The sequence below is a fragment of the Myotis daubentonii genome, chromosome 13, assembly GCF_963259705.1.
Source record: "Myotis daubentonii chromosome 13, mMyoDau2.1, whole genome shotgun sequence".
NCBI classification, from domain to species: Eukaryota; Metazoa; Chordata; class Mammalia; order Chiroptera; family Vespertilionidae; genus Myotis; species Myotis daubentonii.
This window is the reverse complement of record NC_081852.1, coordinates 59,435,273-59,459,813: the sequence shown is the minus strand read 5'-3', so window position 1 is coordinate 59,459,813 and position 24,541 is coordinate 59,435,273. Positions and strand designations below refer to the sequence as shown.

The window sequence follows — 24,541 nt, the reverse complement described above, 5'->3', positions numbered from 1 at the left end:
GGTGAGAAAACTGAGCTGAGAGTCCGGCAGAGTCTCAGTAAAGGACTTCGGGACCCTCGAGGCAGAAGAGAGGACGGAGTTCTCCTGAACTTCAATCCCCTCACAGGGACCTTGACCCAGGGTTTCCGTGGCCCCTGAGGATGTCGTGAGACTCCCCTCCCCCCACCCCTGGGGCAGGAAGGTCCATTCAAAGTGGGCAAGAGGGTGCTGGCTCTGGCCTCTGACCTTAGGCTCCTCGGCCTCGAAGGGAACCTGGCTGAGCATGACGTGTGCTGTCCACTGGTCTGGGAGGACCCAGCCGGGTACCTGCCACCCAGTCAGGGCGGGCAGCAGCCCTCGTGGGCAGACATCTGTGCCCGAAGTCCTCCCGGGGCCCTGGCTCAGCCTCATGAGGTAAAGGACAGCTTCTCGATGGTCCAAGCAGCCACCTGAGCTGGAAGGAGCTGGGGAGGGGCTCTGTCCTCAGCTGGCATCGCAGCCCGGCCAGCACCCTGACCTGCAGGACCCAGCTGTCCCCTCCATCCGGGACGCTCCTGCACCCACTCCCCTCCTGGCCACCCTGTGCCCGCAGAACGCTCACCGCCCACCTGTGCCTGCTTGCTCACTGTGTCCCCTCCATGGCCCCCCAGGCAGCCCGGAGGCCGGCCCTCAGCACCAGGGAGGCCGGCCCTCAGCACCGAGGGCAGGAGCAGGGCCGGACCTGTCAGCTCTGGGGAACAGACACAGCTCAGACCTGCACCAGGCGCGAGGCAGAGTGGAGGCCTCTGGGTTTGGGTTCCAGAGCAATCCTGTCTTCTGGTGCCAGGAAGGCACCAGGGCCAGCAGGCGTGGGTGCCTCCTGTCCCAGGCTGGACCCTGTGGGACTCGGGGAGACCCACGTCTGCTTATAGTAATGCTTTGGCCCATAAAACATGTTTAGTGGCGGCTTCCCACTGTTTATCCCGGATCCTGCCTGGTCCACAATAGCCTGGAATTGTGTTCGGGTGTTTCCCAGTGACAGCCACAGGCGGCACCAGAAACGTTCATAAATGAGTGATGAAGGCACCAGCCCAGGTCAGTACAGCATCTCCGGCCGCCTGAGGCCCAGCTCCTCCTGGTGCGGCGGGGTGTCACCCAGCGCAGGATGGCAGAGGGGTCCTGCTGTCCAAGGCCCCCCACTGGCTGCCTCCCCCCAGCACCTCCCACAGGGACAGACGTCAAGGCCCACAGAGCCGCTTTGCCCCCTGCCTCAGCCCTGGACCCAGCCCCCTGCGCACAGATGAACTGGAGAGCAGCGAGGACCGGGAGCTGGGAAGAGGGAGCCGCCTTGACGGGCAGGGGGCCAGGGAGCAGGAGGGGGAGGAACAGGCCTGTGGAGCAGCTGAGCCCTAAACCCCGAAGTGGGTTTGCAGCGAGGGGACTGGCCAGGGAAGGGCACCCCTGGACGACGGGCAGGCCCTGTCCCTGGGAGGTCTCTGTATCTTCATGCAGGTGGGCAGAGGGAAAGCCCCAGCCCCGTGGCTTCACCCCAAGTCCGTGGCAGCCCTCTCTCTGCAGACCCCACTGCTGGGTGCCACCCACCTCGTTCCTGCTCACCTCCCCTCTCCAGGCTGTTCTCAGCCGCCCGCCCTGACCCAACCTGACACCGCCTTCTGAGCCTCTCCCTCCTCAGCGCTGCCTGGAGCCCTGCTCATGTGAGCCCCACATTTGGGGTGTGTGTGCCTCCTGGGCGCTCAGGGTCGATGTGGGGAGCCCAGCCATGGATCCATCAGGGCAAGATTCACCCAAGCGTATGGACTGCCAGGAAGCGAGAGAGGGAGTGGGCTCCGGAGAACAGGCAGTCTCTGGGGGTGGCATCAGCAACCCCAGCGCCTCCAGAGAATGGGGCTGCAGGTGGGAGCAGAGGGCCCTTCCCCTCTGGATTCAGGCCCATGGGCACAGCCCTATGGGCTCCCGCACATTGGTCAGACATGCTTCTGGGCACAGGGGTTGGAGTGGGCTCAGCCGGTTGGAAAGGCTCCAAGAGAGTGTCACGTGAGCACACACGCTATGAGCAGGCGGGGGACAGGAGCCCCAGCCTGGAGCCTGGGGTGAGGCCAGGGGTGGGGAGCTGTGGGGACAGGCGAGAGGAGCCACGGCTGAGTCTCTGCCACTCACCACTGTGCAGCGATGGGCAGCGAGGCCGGGTGAGGTGAGGGCAGCGGTGCCAAGGCCCTCCCATTCCTGCTGCCGGAGCAGCCACAGGGAGGCCAGCCAGCGACAGAGCACATGTGGGAGCGGGCTAATTCGGAGATGCTCCATCAACAGGGACCTGAGCCACCCTGCACGGCCCGTGCTCAGCCTGGGGACCAGCCCGGCCAAGGCAGAATCGCTGATCTCTGCTCACCCGCCCAGCAGCTGTGCCCACAGAATGTCATGTGCTCGGGCCTTCCAGCCCACCCCAGCCTTCCCTGGCCCCTTCTCCCCACGTGGCTTCTCTGGTCGATATGAATGCACCGTGGGCTCAGTTTGTGCAGAGCAAGTCAGCCACGCAAGGGGGCCATGCACCCCCTTTAGAAGCAGGGTGCCGAGTGCAGGCCTGGTCTCCTTTTAGGTCCCTTACAACCTGACCAGGATGGGAGGATTCACACAGCACAGATTCACTTTTATTCTGGAGCCCAATGGTACACCTCAGGCCACACTTGTGTGTGCCTGTGCCTGTGTGTGCAGCTGTGTGTGAGTGTGGGTGCAGCTATCTGCCTATGTGTGTGCATGTGTGCCCGTGTGGGTGTGGCTCTCTGTGCATGTGTGTGCCTGTGCCTGTGCATACATGTGGGTACAGTTATCTGCCTATGTGTGTGCCTGTGAGTGCAGCTCTCTGTGTGTGCATGTGTGTGCCTGTGCCTGTGGGTGCAAATCTCCATGTGTGCATGTGTGTGCCTATGGGCGCAGGTCTCTGTGTGTGCACGTGATTGCCTGTGCCTGTGGGTGCAGCTCTCTGCCTGTGTGCATGTGTACTTGTATCTGTGTGCGTTGCGCATGCATAGTGGTGGGGCACGGAGGTCCTGCACATGGTCTGTTTGAGTGGGTGCACTGATTGCCCAGCCACAGGTCTGGCAGACGCATCCCACCTGGAGCCTTTACACTTCGCTGGGATCCCGGCAATTTCTGAGCCGTGGGAGGAACTGTGGCCTTTGGATGCTGCTGACTGAGCCAGATCTCTGTGTGAGTGTGTGTGTGTGTGTGTGTGTGAGTGTGTGTGTGTGTGAGAGAGAGAGAGAGAGAGAGACAGACACTCAGAGAGACTCAGGCAGTCCTGCAAGCTGCTGCGGGGGCAGGGAGGGTGTTTGGGAAAAACGTGTGGAGGCTGCGAGCATGGGGCCTCACAACCATTTATCACCCCCACTGCCCTGCTAAGCGCCACCTCCTCCATGCATATGCTGGCTGCTGGGCTCTGGCTGACGGATTGATTTATCCCCAAAGGCATGAAGGCCGTTCTTGAGCTAAGGAGAGTGCAGTGTCTCTCCCATGTGTCAGCTCACCAATCAAGAGCACCAGATCCAGCTGTCACCGCGCCCCACTACCAGGGAGCACCCCTCGCTTCGCCATGCAGAGGTGGGGCTGCCGGCCCACACACCCGAGCGCTCACCATCACTGATGTCCTATGTATCCACGAAGCCTCGCCAAGATCAGCTACTGTCTGCTCCGCCTTCCAAGGCCTCCAGACAAATCAATGGGACATTCCTGTGCCCACCCACGGCCGCCCCCACAGCGCAGCCTCCATCAGGAGAGTCGCTGCTTGTCCTGAAAGGTGCGCTGAGGGTCAGGCTCGGAGAGAGTCCCTGGCAGACCCATGTGGGGGTGACTGCGGTGATGTCTGGGGGGCAGCAAAGTGCCCCTGCAGCCCAAGCTCTCTCCCTCCCCACACCCAGTGCAGGCTGTGAGCCAGTGAGGAGCGAATGAGTGAAGAGTAAAGGGCAGATGGAAAACCCCACCGCCCCACCCCTGCGCTCCCAGCTCCCCCCACGGGCTTCCCCTCCTAGCAGATTCCTGACTGGACGCTGGGCCTCAGTTACTTCGCCGCTGAGACTATGAGATGCTGAGAACTGGAATGAGTCCGAATGTTTGCAAGATGAGCATGTTCAGCCTGGAATCCAGGGTCCATGCAGAGAGTGGTATCCATCTCCAAGCCCGAGGGGTCATCAGGCAGGACAGGACAGACCTCTCCCAGTGGCCAGAGGACAGCAGAGGTGGGAGGCATGGTGGGCTGAGACCCCAGGACCCAGCACTGCCCCCGCCCAGAGGAGCCCGCCCACCCTCAGGTTCTCTGATGCTGCCAGGCTGGGACTCGGGGGAGGGGACGACTCCGGTGGTCCCAGTGCGCCAGGCAGAGGGATGGCCTGTTGGGGGGAGGGGGAGGCTCTGCCTGCCTGGGGACCGGCTGACAGCAGATGCAGTCTGTGTCACACACGGCAGCTGCCTGGGTCCCGTCTGCATTTGGGTAAATAGAAGCCAGGCGGGGCAGTTAAGAAAACTCACTATTTTAAATGCTACCTCACAGAGAGCCTGTGGTTTTATTTCAGACCTTTTCTTTCAAAAGACTTGCATATATATTTTTTTTAATGGGAAGTGGATATTTAAAGATTAATACATCGCACCCAGCTGCTGGCTTTGCAGGAAGTGCAGGCTGACAAACCCTTCCCAGGCTGTGGAGGCTGCACCTCGGCTGACATCTGCCCAAGGCTTGGGAACCTGATGGCACCCAGTCCTCATCGCTCAGGCACTGTCCTGTCTGCCGAGTAAACTTGGGGAAAAGCAAACTGGGGCAGAGAGAGCCCTGAGACATCCCAGTCCCCTCAGGGCCACTGCCGGGCCCTGCCTCCAGGCTGCCACTGCCTCCCGGGAGCGCTGGCCGGCACTGAGTCTCTGAGGACACTAGCTTTGCGGAGGGGGCAGCTGCACCTCAGAGGAAGGGAATCAGAGGTGACAGCCATGACGGGGACCCTAGGAAATCAGCCCACGACCCCCAAACCCAGAGGGCCCAGCCCCTAACACAACAGAGCCCAGCTGGACACCTCACAGCACCCCCTCCCCCAGAACTGTTGTCACTAAACAGCCTGACAGCCATCAGGGCAGGTCCACACCCACAGGCCCGCTGGGCGATGCCGGCCTCCATGGGGTGCCCGCATCCGTTCACACAGTCCTTGGGGTGGGGTGGGATGCTGAGCCCACAGGGAAAGCCGGGTGCCCAGCGGGAAGAAGGAGGTGAAGTTGGCTCGTGTGAAAGGGGCCAGGGGCACGGGGTTTCGCCCCCTGCCCTTTGAGGGAGCCGCGGCCTGTCTGGCTCCGCAGAGTCTGGACTTGGTGCCATGAACAAATGGTAAGGACGGGACCGTGGGTGGGGCTCCGAACACCGTGAAAGCCCACGACAGCCATGGTTTCCCTCCAAAATCACAGCAGGTTCTCACGCCCCTCCTCTGTTCCCACCTCCCACTCCTCAGACACATTTCCTTCAACAGTCAGATGTCATGGCCTCACCCAACGACCCAACGGCCCAACGAATGACCGTGAGGCCAGTGGCCCGCACCCCGCAGTTGCGAGCTCCGCCCCTCCCCCTAGATGGCTGGGTTCTAGGCCACCTACTCCCTGTAGCCTCTCCTCTGGGGCTCAGTCCAGTGCCTTCCCCCCGAAGTCCCTCCAACGAACCCTTCCATGAGAGACATGCCAGCTCCCAACCACAGCGTCCCCTCCTCCCCCGGCACCTTGTGAGCAAGGAACCGATGGAAAGAGCATTTGCAGGGACGCCCAGCCTTTCGAACCTCGCCCCCACCCCCCCCCCGCCTCCCTGGGACTGCAGCCCCCTCTCTGGGTGGGAAGCAGGCTGGGAGGGACCTGGGAGGAGGCAGGAGCCAGGACACCGCCCTGCAGCTCGGCGGCTCCCCAGGCCTCGCTCAAACCTTCGCTCGGGTCGGAACGGTTTCCCCGGTGGATGATGTTCTGGTCACTGATTTTTCCAGTTCACAGAAGACTGGGAGGCAGACGTACGGCTAGGAAACAGCCAAAGACAGCAGGAAAAATGTTCAGGGAAGGATTAAAAAGGGAGAGTTTTAAGGAGAGCCATGAGGTGCCAAGAAGCTGAGGCTTTTGGGATTGGCCTGTGTTGGTACCCACCAGCCTGCACTCAGCCCTCTGGGTGTCGCCCAGCACGGGATGGGGACCTCCACCCTGAGCTGGTTCGATGGGGCCCTGCGTGCTCTCTGAGAATGCCACACACAACGCACGCCCTGTTCCTGCTCCTGGCTCGGTTTCCTGGGCGACCCAGACAGGGCCCATCCCCACAGTGCAGAGCAAACATGCCCGTCTCCAGGGTAACAGCGGAGATGCCGGCTCCCTCCTGCAGGGCTGACCTATCCTCCTGGAAAACGGTGGGTCTCTTTTAGGCCAAAATGAATAGAACTGAGGAAAGGCCTTATCTGGAGGCGGAGCCTAAGACTTCTGTTCTCTTGCGTGTTTCTAAAAATAGGAGTCAGGAGGCCTGAGCAGCCCGGAGGTCTGCATTCCCGCGGGAGCCCAGGTTCGTGGTTTCCAGGAGGAGCGCCTTGGCCAGGATACAAAACCACGGGATGATGGGACAGGGTGGCCAGGCCTGCCCGCTCTCCCCGAAGCCGCTGGGGAGGGAGCCGGGCTGACCCTGTGCCCAGTGGCCGGAGCACAGCAGCAGTCACAGAGCTCAAGGCCAGCCCCGCCCTTCCCCGTGCAGGAAGGAGGCCCGGCGGGGGGCTCGCTGGGGTGACACGCAGGCTCTGGGCCTTCGGGGATGTTGGGGTCCGACCTCTCCTGCGACCTGAGCAGGTTTCTTCTTCTGAGGAGGCCTCGGGGCCTGAAGAACCAGGCCAGCTTCCAGCCCACGGCCTCCGCTGGGCGGCAAAGTGGGGTCACAGAGAGTTGAGGGGCCCGCTGGCCTGTGGACTCCTGAGCCTCTCGCACATACAACGAATCCATGAGAGTTCTTAAAAAATGGATGACAGTGAACTTATCTGTAATTCTGGAACAAGGGGGACCTTTCCAAGCAGGAAACAACCCCAGAAGCCCCCAAGGAAGGACTCTGTCAGAGGGTGGCGTCACCCTATAAAAAGCATAAAACTTCCGCACAGAGAAAAAATAATCTAAAAAAAAATTAAAATACTACAAACTGGGGAAAGGTATTTGCAATAAACATAACAAATGAGGGCGCACTTCCTTAAATGACAAGAAGCCTATACAAGTTCGCGAGCAAGCCAACCCCACAGACAAGGCAGGGGCGGGTCCCACGGGGCAGCCAATCAGATGTGACACTGTGCCACCTCCCTCCTCATGTGCAGATGCCAGTCACCGTGACAAGGAGACACCGGCGTGACTCTGCAAAGCACAAGGCTTGTTCCACGCCGGCTGCAGGCGCTGGGCAGGTGCGGGCCGAGCCTGCCGGGAGTGTCAGCGCCAGCTGTGGGCGGTCAGGACGATGGGGCCGCTGCTGGGAAGCTCCACCATCGATACACACAGAAAATTCATCACGATCAACGTGCAGTGACGCTCACAACCTATCATTCAGAACCAAAACAGTCCCAAGACAACCCAGGTGAGCGGGCATGTGCCCTGACTGGGAATCGAACCGTGACCTCCTGGTTCATGGGTTGACGCTCAACCACTGAGCCACACCGGCCGGGCATGAATGGCTTTAAAAATATGCATATCCTCATGTAGCCCCCAAGGATGTGGTCCTGGAGCTCAGCCTGGAAAGGCCTGGAAACACTGTCTAGGAAACGGAAATGTCACTTGGAGAGCATGGCTCTGGGAAGACGACGGCTGCAGACGGGAAGTTTCCACTTTGCAGCTGGTGAGATGGTTTTTGTCGGCCAGTGGAAGCCCTTCAGAACTGGCTCAGGGAGCAGAGATACCCCCAGACCTCGAGGGAGACACTGAGATGTCAGGGCTCCTCCCACGCGGGTATTTCAGCCCCTGGGAGGCAGGAGGTGGTCTGAGGTCTGAGCAGTCGCTGGAGGATGGAGCACGCTCCCCGCCCAAGAGGAATCGTGTTTCCAGGAGAAGGTTGTTCCCGCCTCCATCCGCACCCCCTCCCCCCACCCTGAACGGGAGATCCGTTTCTCCGGGCCCAGGCTCTCCTTCCCTGCGCGGCCAGCCGAGGCTCAGCCACTGTCCACACACCCACAGCGCCGCCAACGTGGGCGGTGGGGAGCGCTCACCATGCAGCACTGCGCCCGCCGGGCTCAGGAGGAGCTGGGGCTGCGCTCAAAATACCCGGAGCACCCCTTCGAGGCGCCACGTTCGCCGCTCCCTCTGGGCTTTGCAGAACCACCCACCAGGGAGCTCCAGAAAAAGGCAGACTCATGCCGTCCCCTCCGTGGCCACGTGTCTCCAGGCAGAGCCAGGCCACCAGCCCGGACAGAAAGGCTCCCCTGTCTCCTTCCCCAGGTGCCAGGACTCGCAGCCTCCAAACAGAGCCCAGGGTCCTCCCCTTTCCGAGCAGCTTCCTGGCAGTTTCCTCCGGGGGCGGGGGGGGGGGGCAGCCACCCAGCCTGCACCTGCCGGCCGGCCTGTGCTGCTCATTGAACCGAGGGCCACAGGCTTCGCCAGTCAAGTCCCCACTAAAGGCAGCAAAGCCGGTGACTGTCAGGAAAAGGCGGCACAGAGCATCCTGACCACGGCTCCCCTGATGGGACCAGGGGCCCTCCGTTCAGTGTCCTGCCGCCACTCTCTGGGCACTGAGCCCGCAGAGTGCTTCCACAGCGTCCTATTTGCCACCGGAGGGCAGGGGAGGCGTGGTGCCAGGATGGGCCAAGTGACCGCCCACCGGTCCCGCCCCGTGGAGGAGGGCGAGTCGTCTTCAGCCCCCTTGCCTCCTCTCGGGGCTGAGGTCTGAAGAGGCCGGCCCTGCGCTGGGTTCGCTGGGCCCAGGGACCCCACGTCCTCTGCTCCCCCACAGGGGACCACTGTCAACACGGACACCCCACCAGGGAGGAAGGGTGAGGCCTGGGCAGCACAGGTGGGCGCCACGGGGCGGGGCGGGGCGGGGCCAGGCCTCTGCGATAGGCGGCACCTGGTCCTCCCAGCCGAGGGCTCCGTGCTCATTGACTGTAGCCGTGGAGGCAGCCCGGGAAGGCCTTCCCTTCACCCAGGCGGAGTGACCCGCGGGCCAGCGGCCGCAGGGACAAAGGTAAGCCAGAGGGGAAACTCGAAGGGACAGAGCAGACCGGACGGCAGGTGCTGCCAGGAAACAGGCCGCCACTGACACTCCACAGCAGAGATTGAGCAGGCGCTGGCGCCTGGGGGGGAGGGTGGACCCTCCCTCTGTGACCAGCTGCAGGCAGGAGCCTGGACACGAATTCACCCGGGGCACGGGCTCTGCTGGGAGGGCCAGTGGGCGTCCTGATGGCCGGCTCTGGGCCGTGGGGAAGGACCTGGCCTCCAGAAGGGCCGCCGTGCTCCGTGGGTGCAGAGGAGCCAAGCAAGGGCGCAGCGTTCACAGATCGGGGGCAGGGCGGGCGGGAATGGGAGCAGGCAGCTGTTCCCAGTGCCTGCTGCAGAGCCGAGGCTGGAGGGAAGAGCGGGACCCGTGGGGCTCCCGTGGAGGCACTGCATGAGGAAGTGAGCGGATGAGGCTGAGGGGGCTGTCTGGCTCTGCTGGGGGGTGACTGTGAAACCATCATCTGTCGCCACCCACTCCCCTCCCCACGGCCCCAGATGGCTCCCACTCTCCCCATGCTCTGCTGGAGCCCACTCCCAGACGGCTCCTTGTGGCTGCCAGGCCCCGCCCCGCCCCACACCTTCCCTACCACAGCCGAAGGGCAAGGGGGCTCAGAAGTGATAGAGGAGCCGAGACAGAACAGCACCCCTGCCCATGTGGCTCAGAATGTGGTCTTCCCGTCACAGATTCTCCAAAATCCAGGCCTTGCTGCTGAGGCCCTGGGGGTGTCCACAGCTCAGCCTCCACTGGCCAGTTGAAGGGAGGCATCTCGCGGACACAGGGACACGGTGGTAAAGCGACTTCCACCAGGCAGGCTTGAGGACACTCTCCCCCCTTCCCCCGCCCCCCGTCCCCACACCTGCTATCCCGCAGGATCTGCAGGGGCCCGGCAGGTGCTGCCAGAAAACAGCTGGAGCAGGTCAGGAGGCAGCAGCTCACCTGGAGAACACGGGAAGGGGCAGCCCGGGGCTGCAAAGCCATCCCCATGCAGGGAAGCAGCGGCAGGGCTGCAGCCGGACCACCTGTCCCAGCGACGGGGTGAGCTCAGGGTACAGCTGAGACCTGCAGCGCTGGGTGGACAGTTAGCAAGATCGCCCCTCAAGCCCTCGCGTTCGAACATGGGGAGAGGGATGAGAAACAATGAACAGATGGTGCCCTGGCCAGGTAGCTCAGTTGGTTAGAGCGTCACCCTGATATGCCAAGGTTGCAGGTTCCATCCCCGGACAGGACACATACAAGAATCAACCCAATGAATGAATAAATAGGTGGAACAACAAATACCTCTGTCTCTCTTTCCTCTCTCTCCCAAATCAATAAATAAAATAACTAAAAACAAACAACAGATGGGAAATAAAAAGAATAGCAAGACTGCAGACTCAAACACATCAATATGTACATTCAAGTACATGGATTAACCATCCAATTAAAAAGCAGACATTTTCAGGATGGACTTTAAAAAGCAAGACTCAACTATATGCTATTTATGAAAGAACTACTTCCCATTTAAAGATACAGATGGGGTGAAAACAAATCTATCCGCAAATACGAACTGAAAGAAAGTGGCCAAATTAATATCAAATGGAGTTCGAGGCAAGGAGTATTACCCGCAATAAGGAGGGACATTCCATTGTGATAAAAGGATGGAAAGAAGGCGAGGTGTGGGAGGCGCAGCCAGACAAGGGAAGGAAGAGACAGACGAGCCCAGAGAGCTGGACCAGTCCTCTCCTTGTCATCATAGACAAGAAAGAGAGAAAACACAGAATACTGCTGTAAAAGGGAGGCATCCCTACAAACGTTACCAGGAAAATAACCACCTTATGCCAACCAGCTCAACCACTTCCATGAAATGGAAAGATTCCATTCCGTAAAGACACAATAACCAACAGTAACACGAGAATACTGGGACCCCTGAAGCCCCCATATCTATGAAGGAAACCGAATGTGTGTTCAAACCTTCCACAAAAACTCCAGGCCCCAGTGCCCTCACTCGGGAATCCCAGCGGGCATTTCATGGAGAAAGAACACCCGCCTCACCCAGGCTTTCTCAGAAATCAGCAGGGACCCCATACCAACACCAGACCCGGAGGTCCCGAGACCAGAAAACCTACAGCCGTGTCCCCGACGAGCGCAGATGTGACCATGGGTGAAGTAGGAGGAAGCTGCACTCAGCAATGCGACGTGGGCACGCCGTCCAGAAGTCCGCCGATGCAGCTGACCACATTGGCTGAGTGAAGGAGGAAAAGATGTGACCACCCCACAGACCAGGAAACGCATTTGACAAACTTTGACGACCACGAGTGGTTTAAAAACAGGAAGCTCGGCACACGAGGAGGAGAAGGCGTCATACTTCACGGCGAAATCCTGAATGCTCTCTCTGAGACCAGGAAAAAGGCAAGGGTGTCTGCTTGCTCCACGTCTGTGCACCATTGTGCGAGAGATGCCAGACAGCGCAGTAAATGTGCAAAAAGCAAGAACTAAAAATGTCTTTACTCAGCAGTGACATGACTGTGACACAGAAAACCCTGGGAACTCTACAAACAAGATACTGAAATAGGTGAGTTCTGCAAGGTTTTAGGCTACAGTCCATATGTAACAATTGATTTTAAAAATATGAAATATGTAGGAACAAATGAAAATGTGCGATGCCTGCACCGTGACACCCGTAACGCATGCTGACAGACATGCAGACTCAATGCCACGACAGAATAAACGCCGTGACACGGAATGTTCGTGGGCTGGGAAACTCCCATAGTCAGAGGTCCGTTCTCTCCGAATGGATCAGTAGACTCAGTGCAGCCCCAATCAAGATCAGCCAGCTGCTCGTAGGAGCTGACAGACTGATGCTAACGGACACCAGGGAAAGGCCACACATCTGGAACAGTCAAGACAACCTGAAAAGGAAAACCACGCTGGAGGCCCACACATCTGCTTTCAAGGCTTTCTATAGAGCTGTGGTCCTCAGTACAGCGCGGGGTTGGTGTAAAGACAGACATACAGATCAATGCGACAGGACGGAGGCCAGAAAAAGGCCCATAGTTATGGGCTTTCAAGAAAGGTGCCGGGGAACTTCAATGGGGAAGGACAGTTATTTCAGGACGTGGAGCTGAGTCACACAGGAGGAGGAGCAGGAGGAGGAGCAGGAGGAGGGAGGAAGGGGACAGGGAGAAAGAGAGAGAATGAGAGAAAGGAGAACCTGGACCCTTACTTCATATCAACACAAAAATCAACTTGAAATGGAATATAAACAAAAAGTAACAGCTAAGACCATAAAAATTCTAGAAGAAAACAAAGGAGAAAATCTTTGTGGCCATGACTTGGGCAAGTATTTCCTAGAGAGGACCCCAAAAGAGTGAACCGTAAGGAAGAAACCAGTGAAAACTGGACTTCATCAAAATTTAAAACTCCTTTTCCAAAACCAGCGTTAAGAACTGAGAGGGAAGGAGGGCTGTGCAGACCTGGCTCCCCCCGGCCACGGGCCGGCTCCAGCGCACAGCTGGACTGACCACAGGCGTGCAGGGACTTTCTGGGGTGATAGCGACAGTCCACAGTCGATGGCGGTGGTGGTGACAGGACTGCACACCACTATCAGAACTCACTGAATCACATCCTTAAAAGGAAGGGGTTTTATTTTTATGTAAATTACGCTTCAATAAAGCAGATTTCCAAAATTAACCGTTTCTATTCCTGGCCTTGAGCCCCACCCTCTCACACATCAGCTCGTCCATTCTCTCTTTCTTTTCACTTCAGTTGGATTCAACAAGTATGCATCGAGCGCGTAGTGTGGGCAAGGCCGCGTGGGGTCCAAAGTGAGCAGAACGCGGCCTTGCCCTCGTGTCTTTGCTCCGTTCTGAGGAGGATCCCCCTGCCGCGGGAGCTCACTGCTGGAACACGAAGAGCTGAAATCACGAGAGTCCTGCCCTCGGAGCCGGGGAAATCGCCAGAGAGTAAGTGGTGATTAACGGAGACTTTCTGAACCTTTCAATTAACTCAGTCGGAAGAGGAGCGAACGTGTCTTCTCTGGGGCATTGCAGTTTTCTTTAATTAAGAGGAATCGGAGTTCATGCTGTAAAAGTTTCTTGAGAGCCCACTGGGTCCAAAGCCAGGACTGCCTGGGTCTGGGTGACAGCTGTCTGCCCCCCCCCCTCGCCCCCTTTCTCAGCCCGTGATGTTCTCACAGACTGCACTCGTGGCCTGAAGATTTGTCACCAGTGAGAGGGCAGGGCTCAGCTCTCCAAGGCCAGGAACCCTGGGAACAGGACGCCTCCCCCATCGCCCTCCCCTGGCCCTTGCCCTCGGGGGTGGAAGTGATGAGCGTGACAGGCAAGCTGCACATCTCACCTCGAGCCCCAACACGCAGCTCTGACCATGCCTGTCACCCGGCACTGGAGACTCTGCCGCAGACAGGTGGACAGACACATGGCTCCGAGTCCGCCCGTGAGCACAGGGTGGCCATTCCTAACCTCCCGCCCCAATGAGCCGGGTGCTGGCAGTAGGGAGTGGGCAGTCCACCTCCCTGTCCGCCCAACAGAGAAGGGGGCCGGCGGCAGAGCTCACAGATGGGGTCCATGGTTGGCTCTGCCTCCCCTCAAACACCAGGCCTCTCTCAAGATCCCAGGCTTCCCCTGCAGGGGCCCCAACAATTCCAGCTCCTCCTTAAAGAGGCGAGCAGCGACATCAGGGACAGCAGCTGGCGCCACCACGGCCCCTTGCACTCCCACGGGCAAAGCAGTCCACGCGGAGTGGACGACCCAGGCAGCAACGTGGGAGTCTGGTGTGGTGTGCACACCCCAGGGCACTCTTGTGCAAGCAGGGGCCCTCACTGGACTGAGGATGGGGTCTCGGCTGCTGTTTGTATGTACTTGTGTGTGAGTGAGTGCACACACAACTACATACAAACACAATCTTATACCCTCACAAATACATACGCACCCATTCTCACACATGCACTCATAAACACATCCATGCACAATCTCACCCTTGCACATTCATACGTGTGCATAAGTACACCCACAACCTATGCACATAAACATTCACTCATACATGCACACCTGCACACATCTTCCTACACATGTGTGCCCACACTCACACACACTTGTGCTCACACACACACTCAGGTTGACCCACACCCCCCAGGACAGCTCGATAGCCTTAGGGTGTCAGCCCTGGAGCCCCCAAAGTGCCCTGGTGTTGGTAAAAACAGGCAAGTGGGGCCAGGCTGTGCAGGTCACAGGCCTCCGCCCGCCCCTGGCCTGGCTCTGAGGCCCACATGAGGCATTGCCTCTCTGAGCCTCTTTGGTCTCGTCTGCAAGCTGAGGCCATGACTGGACCATCTGTCTCTGGGACGTTCTGGCCCAGGAGGCATGATGCCAGAGGGGGGACGCCTGAAGGTGATCAGAATCAACACCGAATCCCCCGGTCCGTCAGCCACACCTCGATGACACTTCCCCGCTGTGGCTGTTCTCGCAGGTTAGAGCAGTGGGGGCCGAGTGGCAATGTTGAGGCACGACTGTCACAAACACAGAGGTGTGCCCTGCATCCATGGATAGAGGCCAGGGATGCTCTAACATTCGACAGGGCACAGCCGGCCCACCGCACGGAACGGCCCGCCCAGGTGTCAGCATGCTGAGCCAGCCGGGGTCAGAGGTGGCCCCTGCCCCCTCCTCCAGCCCCCGCTCCCAGTTCAGCCTGTGGAAGGGCAGGGGGTCCTGCAGACGGAGCCACACCCAGCTGAGGTCCCGAGCCGCCTCCCGCACAGGGACTGCCCCAGGCAGCACCCGGCCTGGACACGAGGCACCCCTCTGCTCATCGGCCAGCTTCTGGGCTCCTGTCAGACGGGTGTTTCATAACCAGCCCACATACCAAGTTCCCAGCCTAATTCAGGGAGCGGCTTCCGGACAGTGGCGCCTGCTGCCGCCGAGACTCATCCATCACATTCGGCCTCAAGGAAGATGCAGGCAGCCTCTGAGTCTCCTTCCCACAGCCGGGGCAGTGCCCCCCACTACCTCCCCTCCCGCCTCCCCCCGCTGCTCCTGACTGTCCTCAAGCCCAGCTCTCTGGGCCTATCCCTGCGAGCACCCCGTCCGTGCTCACCGCTCTGACAGCCCGGAACCGACAGCTCGCCCATCAGAGAAGGTGGAACAATCAGCAAGGACAGACGGAAGCCAGGGTCTGGCCGTCCAAATGGCCACAGGCTCCTGTTGCCCATAGGGGTGGAGGGCCCTGTGCCTGGTCCCCCAGTGCCTTTGCCTCCCCGGCGGAAAGCACTGCTGTAGGGGCGAGACTCACACTGTGCCCTGAAGGCCCCAATTCTTTTGAAAGAGAGTTAGGGCTCTGGGAGGTCCCTCTCTCTGAGGTGTGGCTGACTGGTCTCCCCCAAGCTGGCCCTCCTGTGAGAGCCCCTCCCCATATCACACTAACAAGGTCCCACCACTGAAGACAGAGCCCTCGCTGGGAAAAGCATAGCAGGCTGGGCTGGGGAGGGGGGGCCAGGGTAGGGGTGGAGGGGGCACAATTTTATTTAATAATAATAATTATTATTATTATTGTTATTTTAATTCTCTCTGGAGGATATGCTGAGAGAGAGAGAGAAACATTGATATGAGAGAGAAACCTTGATTAGTTGCCTCCCATATGCACCCTAACTGGGGATCAAACCCACACCCAGTATGTGCCCTGAGTTGGAATTGAACCTTTAACCTTTCATTGCACAGGATGATGCTCAACTAACTGAGCCACTTGGGCCAGGCGGGGGGCACAATTTTAAAGTAGGCTTGAAGGACACATGGTCATCAGTGCTTTCACCAAATCACTGCACCACCCAGCTGCCCATGTGCTTGGCAGGTGGCCCCTCTGGCCTCTGGGACAGAGGCGGGGGGGGGGGGGGGGGGGGGGGGGGAGGGCGGGGGGTGTGACTGCTCTGGCCAACAGCTGTGGGCAGATGGCCTAGGTCACTCTCAGGCCAGAGCAGCTGGGGTGGGGGTTGGAATCAGAACTTGCTGTTGAATGTGCTGGATTCGAAACATCTATGAGACACACGAGGGGTGGTGACAAATCTGAGACTGGACAGAAAAGTCTGGAATGTGGGAGGCAGGCTCCGGCTGGAGATTCAAATTAGGGAGCCGTTGGCATATGGATGGCATTTGAAGCCTGAGATCGCCCATGTGTGAGTGTAGTGAGAAGAGAGGGCGGTGGAAGGGCCCCGGGGGGCTCCAGCGTCAGTTGGGAGAGGAGGACATGGGGCAGTGGACATCCTGGAAGCCACGGGAAGATAGGGGACCAAGGAGGGGACCCAGAGTGACCAGTCTGCCACGGGTCAAGGATGAGGAGGGCTGCGAACCGGCCATTAGACTTAGCAACGTGGAAGGGACCTCACAAGAGCTTTGGTCCACGGGGACAGATCCTGACTCCAGTACGGAAGGACCGGAAACAGCGAGGAGACTGTGCTTTCGAGGAGTTCGGCTGCACACGGGGAGAGGTATAGGGCCGTGCGAAAGCCGGACCTTCTCGCCGGGGAAATACAGCGCGTTGTTATTCACTGCGCGCCCCTCCGCCAAAAGCTTCCGCGTGCCTGCACCATGTCCCCCCAACCCCACAGGACTCACTCCCGCCCACCCTCGGGAGCTGGTGGACGACGGTCAACATTATGAAACGTGAGCTCAGCACAGTACCGAGCTCAGCACAGCACCGAGCTCACCGCTGAGCCCCGGAGGCCAGACCTGGGCCTGTGGCCGCTGTAACAAGTCCCGCCTGTGCGCACAAGCGTGAAGAGTCGTGATGTGAGTCCTGAAGGCAAAGAGACCTTTCTAAAGTCAGCTTTTAAGTTGCTGTGAGAAACTGTGTGCTCAGCTCCTATTTTTAATAAATTGGAGGCAACACTGACTCCCACCCACACCATCTCCTCGGCTCCAGAACTTAAATAACATCAAGCAGGGTTTTCACACGATCAACACGGGCTGGCAGCACACGGTGACCAGCTATGGGCGCCCGTGGGAGCGGAGGACGAGGACAAGTGACCCGTCTCACGGCTGGACGGAGCCAGGCCACGGCGAGCCCCCGGCCTCCTCTCTGTCCTCAGCCATGCTGACCTCCGTCAGATGCCTTCATGTTTAAAATGATAAATTTTAGGACAATGAGAAAAACATTTTTGATGAAGCAGGCATCCCAGTTTTTAAAAATAACAATAATTTCATTAATTACAGCTTCTCCCGAATTGTCTCTAATTTCGATCATTAAAATCATTCAGCGCGCTGGACCAACTGGTGCTTGGGGAGCAGAGAGGAGCCCAGCACGTCCTTCAGGGCACCTGGCCTGTGCGTGCCCCCTCCCTGGGCGGGAAGGAGGCACCCGGCTCTGAGCTTCCTACCAACGAGGGAACTGGGACCACGGCCACAGGGCCCAGGCCCTTAACATAGACACCAACGGGCTCAAGAGAGGTCCAAAGAGCTGGCCTGGGGCCTCCCCAGGAGGGTCCCGCCTGGTGTGGCAGAGAGCACCCCATCAGGACCCCACAGCGAGCCCCAGGGGTGTGGGGCTGGACCTTCCATGTCTCCATGCAGGCGGCGGGAAGACCAGCGCTGGGACAAAGCCATAGGGGACCACAAGGGAGGATCGCCCACACCGCCTTCCGCAACCTGCCTGGGTGGGAGCCAGGAAAGATGCCCGGTCTCAGCTTACAATAAAGGAAGAGGTTTGGGGTGCAGCCTTAGGGGAAGACGCAGGAGACAACATGATAGTCGCATGTTGGTTACGTAGGTAACAGGCTATGCCTGAGAAAAGACAGCCAGGAGCAAGACGAAATAAAAACTAAACGAAAAGAGTTCACCACGCTGCCACCATGTTGTGGTCCAATCTCCTACCAATGCCCGTCACGCATCAGGGCCGGTGACAAGGGGACTGGGGCCCGGTGGGCTTCTGCCCTCGCTTAACGATTACACCTGCTGCATACCTGCTCAGCCCTCCCTCCTGGAGTGTCCACGGGCCAGCAGCACTGGGGACTGCTGGGGAAGGCAGAGTCCGGACCCGACCCCCGAGACCCACTGCGGTTGGGGGAGCTGCTCGGGGCGAGCCTGGCTCCGTGGGAGCAACGCTGCTCCGTGCCTCTGCCTCCCCAGACCACCTCGGAGCCCCACCCTCAGAGTGAAGCCTGAACAGAAATGACCGCCAGGGCGTTCTTGCAGCTCTTCTCCACTGGAAGCTGGGTGGTTACATTTTTTAAAGAAAACTGGCGTATTTTTAGCATTTTGAAACGTAGAAGCAGATGGATGGACATGCGGAGCTGACATTTGTTACATAAAGAAATATGACAGTAGGTCCCAAGCCCACTCTGGACCCGCCTCGTCAGCCACGGGGAGAGAAACGCACCAGAATCCACGGCTTCCCAAAGGTTCCCCTGCTCACCCTGTACTTCACGGGGAGCCCAAGAGTGAATGTGCGAGGCGGGCTGGACTACGTGCCCTCCTGCCCAACTGGAACCCAGACCCCATCCCCACACAGGGGCCCCTGCAGTGTTTCTCCCGCTGATAGGAGCCCAGGCTCTGCAGCCACCAGGCTTCTGGCCCCCGGGGCCCTTGTGTTGTGGGGGAGGGTGAGCTGCCATGGACCCACGCTTGGTACACAAGGAGAGCCACCCTTCTGCCCGCCCCTCTCTTCAGGGTCAGGAGGGAAGGAAAAGGCACCGGTTAAAACTCACCCCCCACTGGAAAAAGACTTAGTAAACTGGGGCTAGCCCGACACTGGGAACTACGGCCCCAGGAGCACTATGGGGTCAGCCACACATGGGCTCTGGGCAGCGCAACAAGGAACAAGGAAGCACCAGGAAGTAGCCAGCGAGTCATTCTCTGCAGGTGACATGACCGACCACCCACAAAGCCCAAGAAAACAACACAGGAACTATGGCACAGTGGCCATGCCCAGGGCGAGTATTGTTCAAGGAACGGGTTGCTCCACCCAGCACTACCCAGTGTGAAACGTGATGGGTGGAAGGATCCCACTCACAGGTCAACAAAAACAGGCAACCAACACACAAGAGGAATTCATTTTAAATTTAGAAACAGCCCCAATGCGCTCAACTTAGGAAAGTGCAGGACTCGCAGGACAAAAACATCCTCATTCTATGTCGAACGTTTGTCTGAACTGAAAACTGCGATGGAAAAAGTAAAACCACAGACGTACTTGAAGAAAATGCAGATGGAGATTTCCAAACTGATTTATGTCCACCTGTGCCTGGGAACCGGCTTTGGAAACACGACACCGGGGCAGGAAACTGCCAGAACCGAAGATGCTGATGGATCTGACCACACGAACATTAAACACATCCGTACCAAAACCCCACAAACACAAGAACTAGCAATCCTACCAAGTAAATGGTAAAACGTTCGGGGCAGCATCTATGTATTTGCAACAGTGAGAGGAAAAGGGCAGCAAACCTCCCAGTTTTGGCCAGGAAGCGCTGGTCAGGGTGGGTGCCAGCAACTCAGAAAAGAATACGAACACCCCAAACACAAAAACCAAAGGTGATCAATCTCATTGGTAATCAAAGAAGCTCGAAGAATTAATACAACCTCTACCTTTTAGATTGTCGAAAAATGAAAACACCACCAGCACCCACAGTTGGTGAGGACTCGGGGAAAGTATTTTCGGGGGGCAGCAAGGAGCAAACACTGGTCTCCCTTCCTGGCCCCCCCTTTCTCTCTGCTCCGGCCGCTCCTGCCGGTCAGTAATTTATTCACGTTTCCTTGTCTACTGTCGGTCTCCCGGCTTCCCCTTTGTCCTGTTACCCCGCACTTGCAGCAGCCACATCTACTTGGTCACCGCTGTGAAACTAGCACCCAGGACAGTGACTGGCTCATGGAGGGAGCTGGACAGGTGTATCAAACGCTCCTCTGACGTGGCTATGTCATTCCTAGGGATTTACGCTAAGGAAATAAGGCCAAATGTGCAAAGACGAGTATACAAACATGTTCACTGTTAAATTGTTTATGGTATTTGTAAGATGGAAATGCCCTACAATAGGGAATTAAGTAAACAGCGTTATGTCTACAGAGAGGAAAGCTACAAAGCCGTGATTATCAGCCCTGACTGCCCATCAAAATCACCAGGGGTGGGGCTTAAAGATGTGCTGATGTCTGAACTCCTCCCTCACCAACAAATTCAGCCCATGTTTTGGGGAGCGGGCCCGTGGAGTCCAGGTCACAGCCAGGACTGGGAACTGCTGTTGTAAATTTAGCCAACAAGCGATGCTGCCGATCTACACGGCGTTCGAAACGGATTGCTAAGTAAAAAGCAGGTGATGACAAAAGCGTATACGGAGCACGCTCAAACATTTCTGTGTCAAGGAAAACAGTGTGTTTCTGGACAGCTGGGTGTGCGAGGACATTCCTGGAAAAAGGCTGGGAAGATGCACGCTGACACCTTCTCTCGGAGCTGGCATACAGATGTCTTGGTTTTCCTACTTAGGACCATTTTAGGAAAAACAGAGAAGTGTGAAATCCTTGCAAATTTACACATTGTAATACTTCTCTAATTAGGATAAAAACAAAGGCCTGTTTTTAATTTTTATAAAGGTGACTTGAGAACCAGATAGCCCTCCTGCCTGCCCCCACACCAGCACCCAGTCTGGGCTCTGCGCAGCCTGCGAGGGTTCGCTCACTCCCAGTCTCTCTGGACAAAGGCAAACCTTCTCGGTGGTCAGTCACTCCCTCCCAGCGTGAGACAAGCCACAACGGCTGAGAAGGGCGGGGTGCCCCCCAGGCTCCCTAGCTGCTCAGCGGGAGGTGCTGCAACCCCCTCTAGCCCAGGGGCACCTGGAAGTCAGGGAGGGGCAGAATGGGAGGAGGGGGCTCAGGGGAGAGAAAAAGTTGGTCCTTGGTTCTGGGGTGAGGAAGAGGCTCAGAGATTCCTGGACATGCCCCAACCCCTGCCAGATAAGGACAATGGCGCTAGACGCCACAGGACTGGCGGGGTGTGGGACACTGAAGATTTTTCACATCACAACTACGGTTATTAGTTGGAATTTACCTGGCACTTTGTTAAATCGCCCTCTTATTTTCCTCTTTCTTTTTCCCTGCATACTAAATTTGATATATTAATTGGGTGTTTGAATAAAAAAAAAGTCACCAGAAGGTTTCACATTGCCATAGCAACCATGCAGTCCCAGTAAATGCGAGTCACCAGCACCACCCAGTCGCCTCTTTAAGTCTGCTCCCCAGGGGAGCTACCTGGAGGGGATGGGTAACTTCACACCCTCACCTGGAGAGGAGGTGGGTTCAGGGGGCACAACTCCCCTCCTGCAAGACAGTCCTCTCTCCTTTCCAAACCCTATTCTTTCCATCCAAAGAAACCCATGGCCTTCATGCTAAGATCTGCCTGTTCTCTCTGCAGACACAGCTGCGACTCGAGCCGTAGGAGCCCTGATGGTGACACGCAGTCGTGGAATACAAGCGGAACAGAGTGGGTGCCCACCCAGATAACGTCTGCCCAGGGACAGGTTTGGCCTCCTGGTCTCACGTGTTCGGTTTGGGGATGTGGCCACCGTGCCCAGTGACGAGCAGGTGATCGGTGGTCACATGTGCTAAAAAGCAAGCATCTGCAGTTACCGCCCACAAGCCCAGAGGGCTGGTGCCTCGGCCACCCTTTCGCAGGCAAATAAGGAGGTGGGGACGTGTTAAATAATTCCCCAATCAGACTGCGAGCATCATAAGGAGACTCTGTGCTCTTTTTGCCTCTTAATGATCCATGAATTCTGAAACTTAACACACTCAGCACGTGGAAAAATTCTACCTTAACAAGCGGAAGGCAGCTCCGTGCTTTCTGCGACATCAACCTCTCTACCTGTGCCTCAGAGAGCGCAGTGCGAAGGCACGAGAGAGTGGCCAGCTCTTGGCTGAGACCGGCAAATGCTGAAAACAGATGTATTTCTCAGACGTGTTCTCTGCCTGCAGGAGGAAGCTAGACGTAAATCTGCTTCCTGACTAGTTCCTAGTTCACCCGGGGCTTTCTTTATTTTGAATATTTATGCTAAAAACAAAGACATATAACGTGAAACATCCACAGCAGTGCGTTCTGCTGTCCCCAAGTTCAGAACAAATGAAAGCCAGTCCCAGATCACACACTGTGCCAGTGTGGCTGGTCCTGGATGCCCGTCCTGGGAGTGCAGGCAACCATGACCCTCCCCTGCTGGCCCGACCAGCCCCGGCCCCCACCCCAGCACCAGAGCAGGCTGCCCATCACTCCGTCTGACCACGGTCAGCACAGGCCTGCACACTCACCAACATTGGCCTGCGGTCGGACTATTGTAATTTCCTATCATACTTAAATTATTTATCAGAAATAAATAGCTTGGGCTGTCACGCTGAGCTGTGCTCTAAAATTATAAAAGACCCATCATACTCTGCAGGCTGCCTACAAATGAAAAAAAAAATTCAGATCTCAACTATTTTAGGAAAATGTCAAAAAACATCATATGTGTCATCACTGTACCATTTAAACGTGTGACATCTGCAGACGGGCTGTGTGTTTGCATGGGCATTGCCACGGTGCCCCAAAGGCAGACACCACACAGCCACTTTCCCTGCAGGTCCTAAGTCAAAGGCTCCTGGTGCCCAGCAGGACCCCGGGAAGTGTGCCTGGATGGCCTGCTGCCTGTCACCTGCCTTCCACCAGCACCAACCCTCTATGGCCACTCAAGAGACACCTGCACTCTGGGTGGGCAGCTTTACCTGCAGGAGGTCATGAGAGGAAACCAGTTTCCCAAAGGGAGGTCTGTAAGGAAGGCTAGGCCTCTCCACCGCACATCTGTGTGCAAAGGCTGGGCTGGGGGCGGGGGGGGGGGGGGGGGGGGGGAGGTAGCATGTGCCTTCACCCTGGAGAGGGAGAGTGAGGGCCAGGGGACCCGGCCATCTCCCTTGCACACTGGGCACAGCACAGGTGAGAGTAATGAACCGAGCCGCACACAGTCCCTAATGAAAAGGTTCAGCTCTTGGTACAATGGGCGGTGTCGTACCTAAGCCCGGAGCCGCCCGATCGCCACTGGACATGGAGGACTCAGGCGGGGCCCTGGACACGCGTGGGCACCGCAGGCACAGCCCGCCAGTTTCCTCGGAAACCAAGCAGCCCTGGGACGCCTTCCCATCCCGTGGCCGCAGTGTCTGGACGGGAGGAAATCCTACTGCCACGGCCCTCCTGCGAGGGCGTGTGGGGTCCCCACGCGGTCCCCAGAGCTGCCCGGAGCCTCCGCTGTGCGGCAGAACTCACCGTCCTCCTTGTCGTCAAACACGGGCCTCCGCGCCGGGGCCCCCGACATGGACGAGCTCATCCTCTTCTTCCACTTGCTCCACGCAAACAGGGGGCGCGGCTGCGCGCGGGCATCGCCCGCGTCCCGGGCTCGAGGCTGGCCAGCGGCGGGCGGCTGCGGGGCCAGGGGCGCGTCGGGGCCGGCGGGGCGCGCGCGGCCGGGGGGTGGCGAGCCGGGGGGCGCTGAGGCGCAGCTGCCCCTGCGCTCGGCGCCGCTCCTCATCGCCGGACCTGGGTGCGCGACGCGGCTGGAGCCCGGGGCATGGCCCGCCCGCCGGGCTGGGAGCGGGAGCGGGAGCGGCTGGCAGCAGCCCCAGCCTGGGCACTGGCGGGTCCCGGAGGCCGTGCGGGCTCCGCGGACGGAGAGGCGCGGGGGCGGGGCCGGGGCGGGGCCGGCGGGAAGGAGCCCGGGCGAAGCGGAGCGCAGGGGCGGAGACGGGGCGGGACTGGGGCCGAACGGCTCGCGGCGCCTTGTACGCGCCCCTCACTTCGGGGGACCGGAGGCCCGTTCCGCGCGCATCCAGGGGCCGCGGCCCCGCCTGGACCGTCAGGACAATAGCGAGGGAGGGAAGGCCAGGTTCCCCTCGGAGTAGCCTGGAGGCCTCCAAAGGATGGAGTCGTGGGCGGGGACAGCTCCGCCGTTGAGGTCCCGCGGAGTCTCCCCACCCCCGCTGCCGCCGTGAACAAAGCCGTCCCCGATTGCCGCCACTCGAACTGGGGAACCTTACGCATCAGCCTGCGGCTCTGCGCTTCTCAAGGGCGCGCCGGGCCGGGGATGGGGCGCTGGGAAACGGCCACGTTGGAACCGAGGCCGGTCGCGTTCGGGATTGGCAGCCCGGCGGCGCTGCACCGGATGCGGATCCCACCCTGGGGTTGCAGGTGGCTCGCGAGACTGCGCCCCGGGAGGGATGGGGAGCAGGACGGGGGAGGGGCGGCGGCAGGGCTGGTGCAGGAGCCCCTCCCAGGCGACAGGCTGAAACACACATTCGTGCGTGCCGGGGTGGTTTCGGCACTAAGCACCTGCACCCGCGCTCTCGGGGTCCCCTTGGCTGG

General features: G+C 58.8%; 1 protein-coding gene across 1 annotated transcript in view; it reads right to left on the bottom strand.

The window, feature by feature from the left end:
• STK32C (serine/threonine kinase 32C) overlaps nt 1–23,871 on the bottom strand; it is a 36,682-nt gene extending 12,811 nt beyond the window's left edge. The window contains exon 1 of the mRNA XM_059661670.1: nt 23,450–23,871. Coding sequence (XP_059517653.1) covers nt 23,450–23,711 — 262 coding nt within the window. The 5' untranslated portion in view covers nt 23,712–23,871. The remainder of the gene's footprint in view (nt 1–23,449) is intronic.
• Nucleotides 23,872–24,541: the final 670 nt, after the last annotated feature.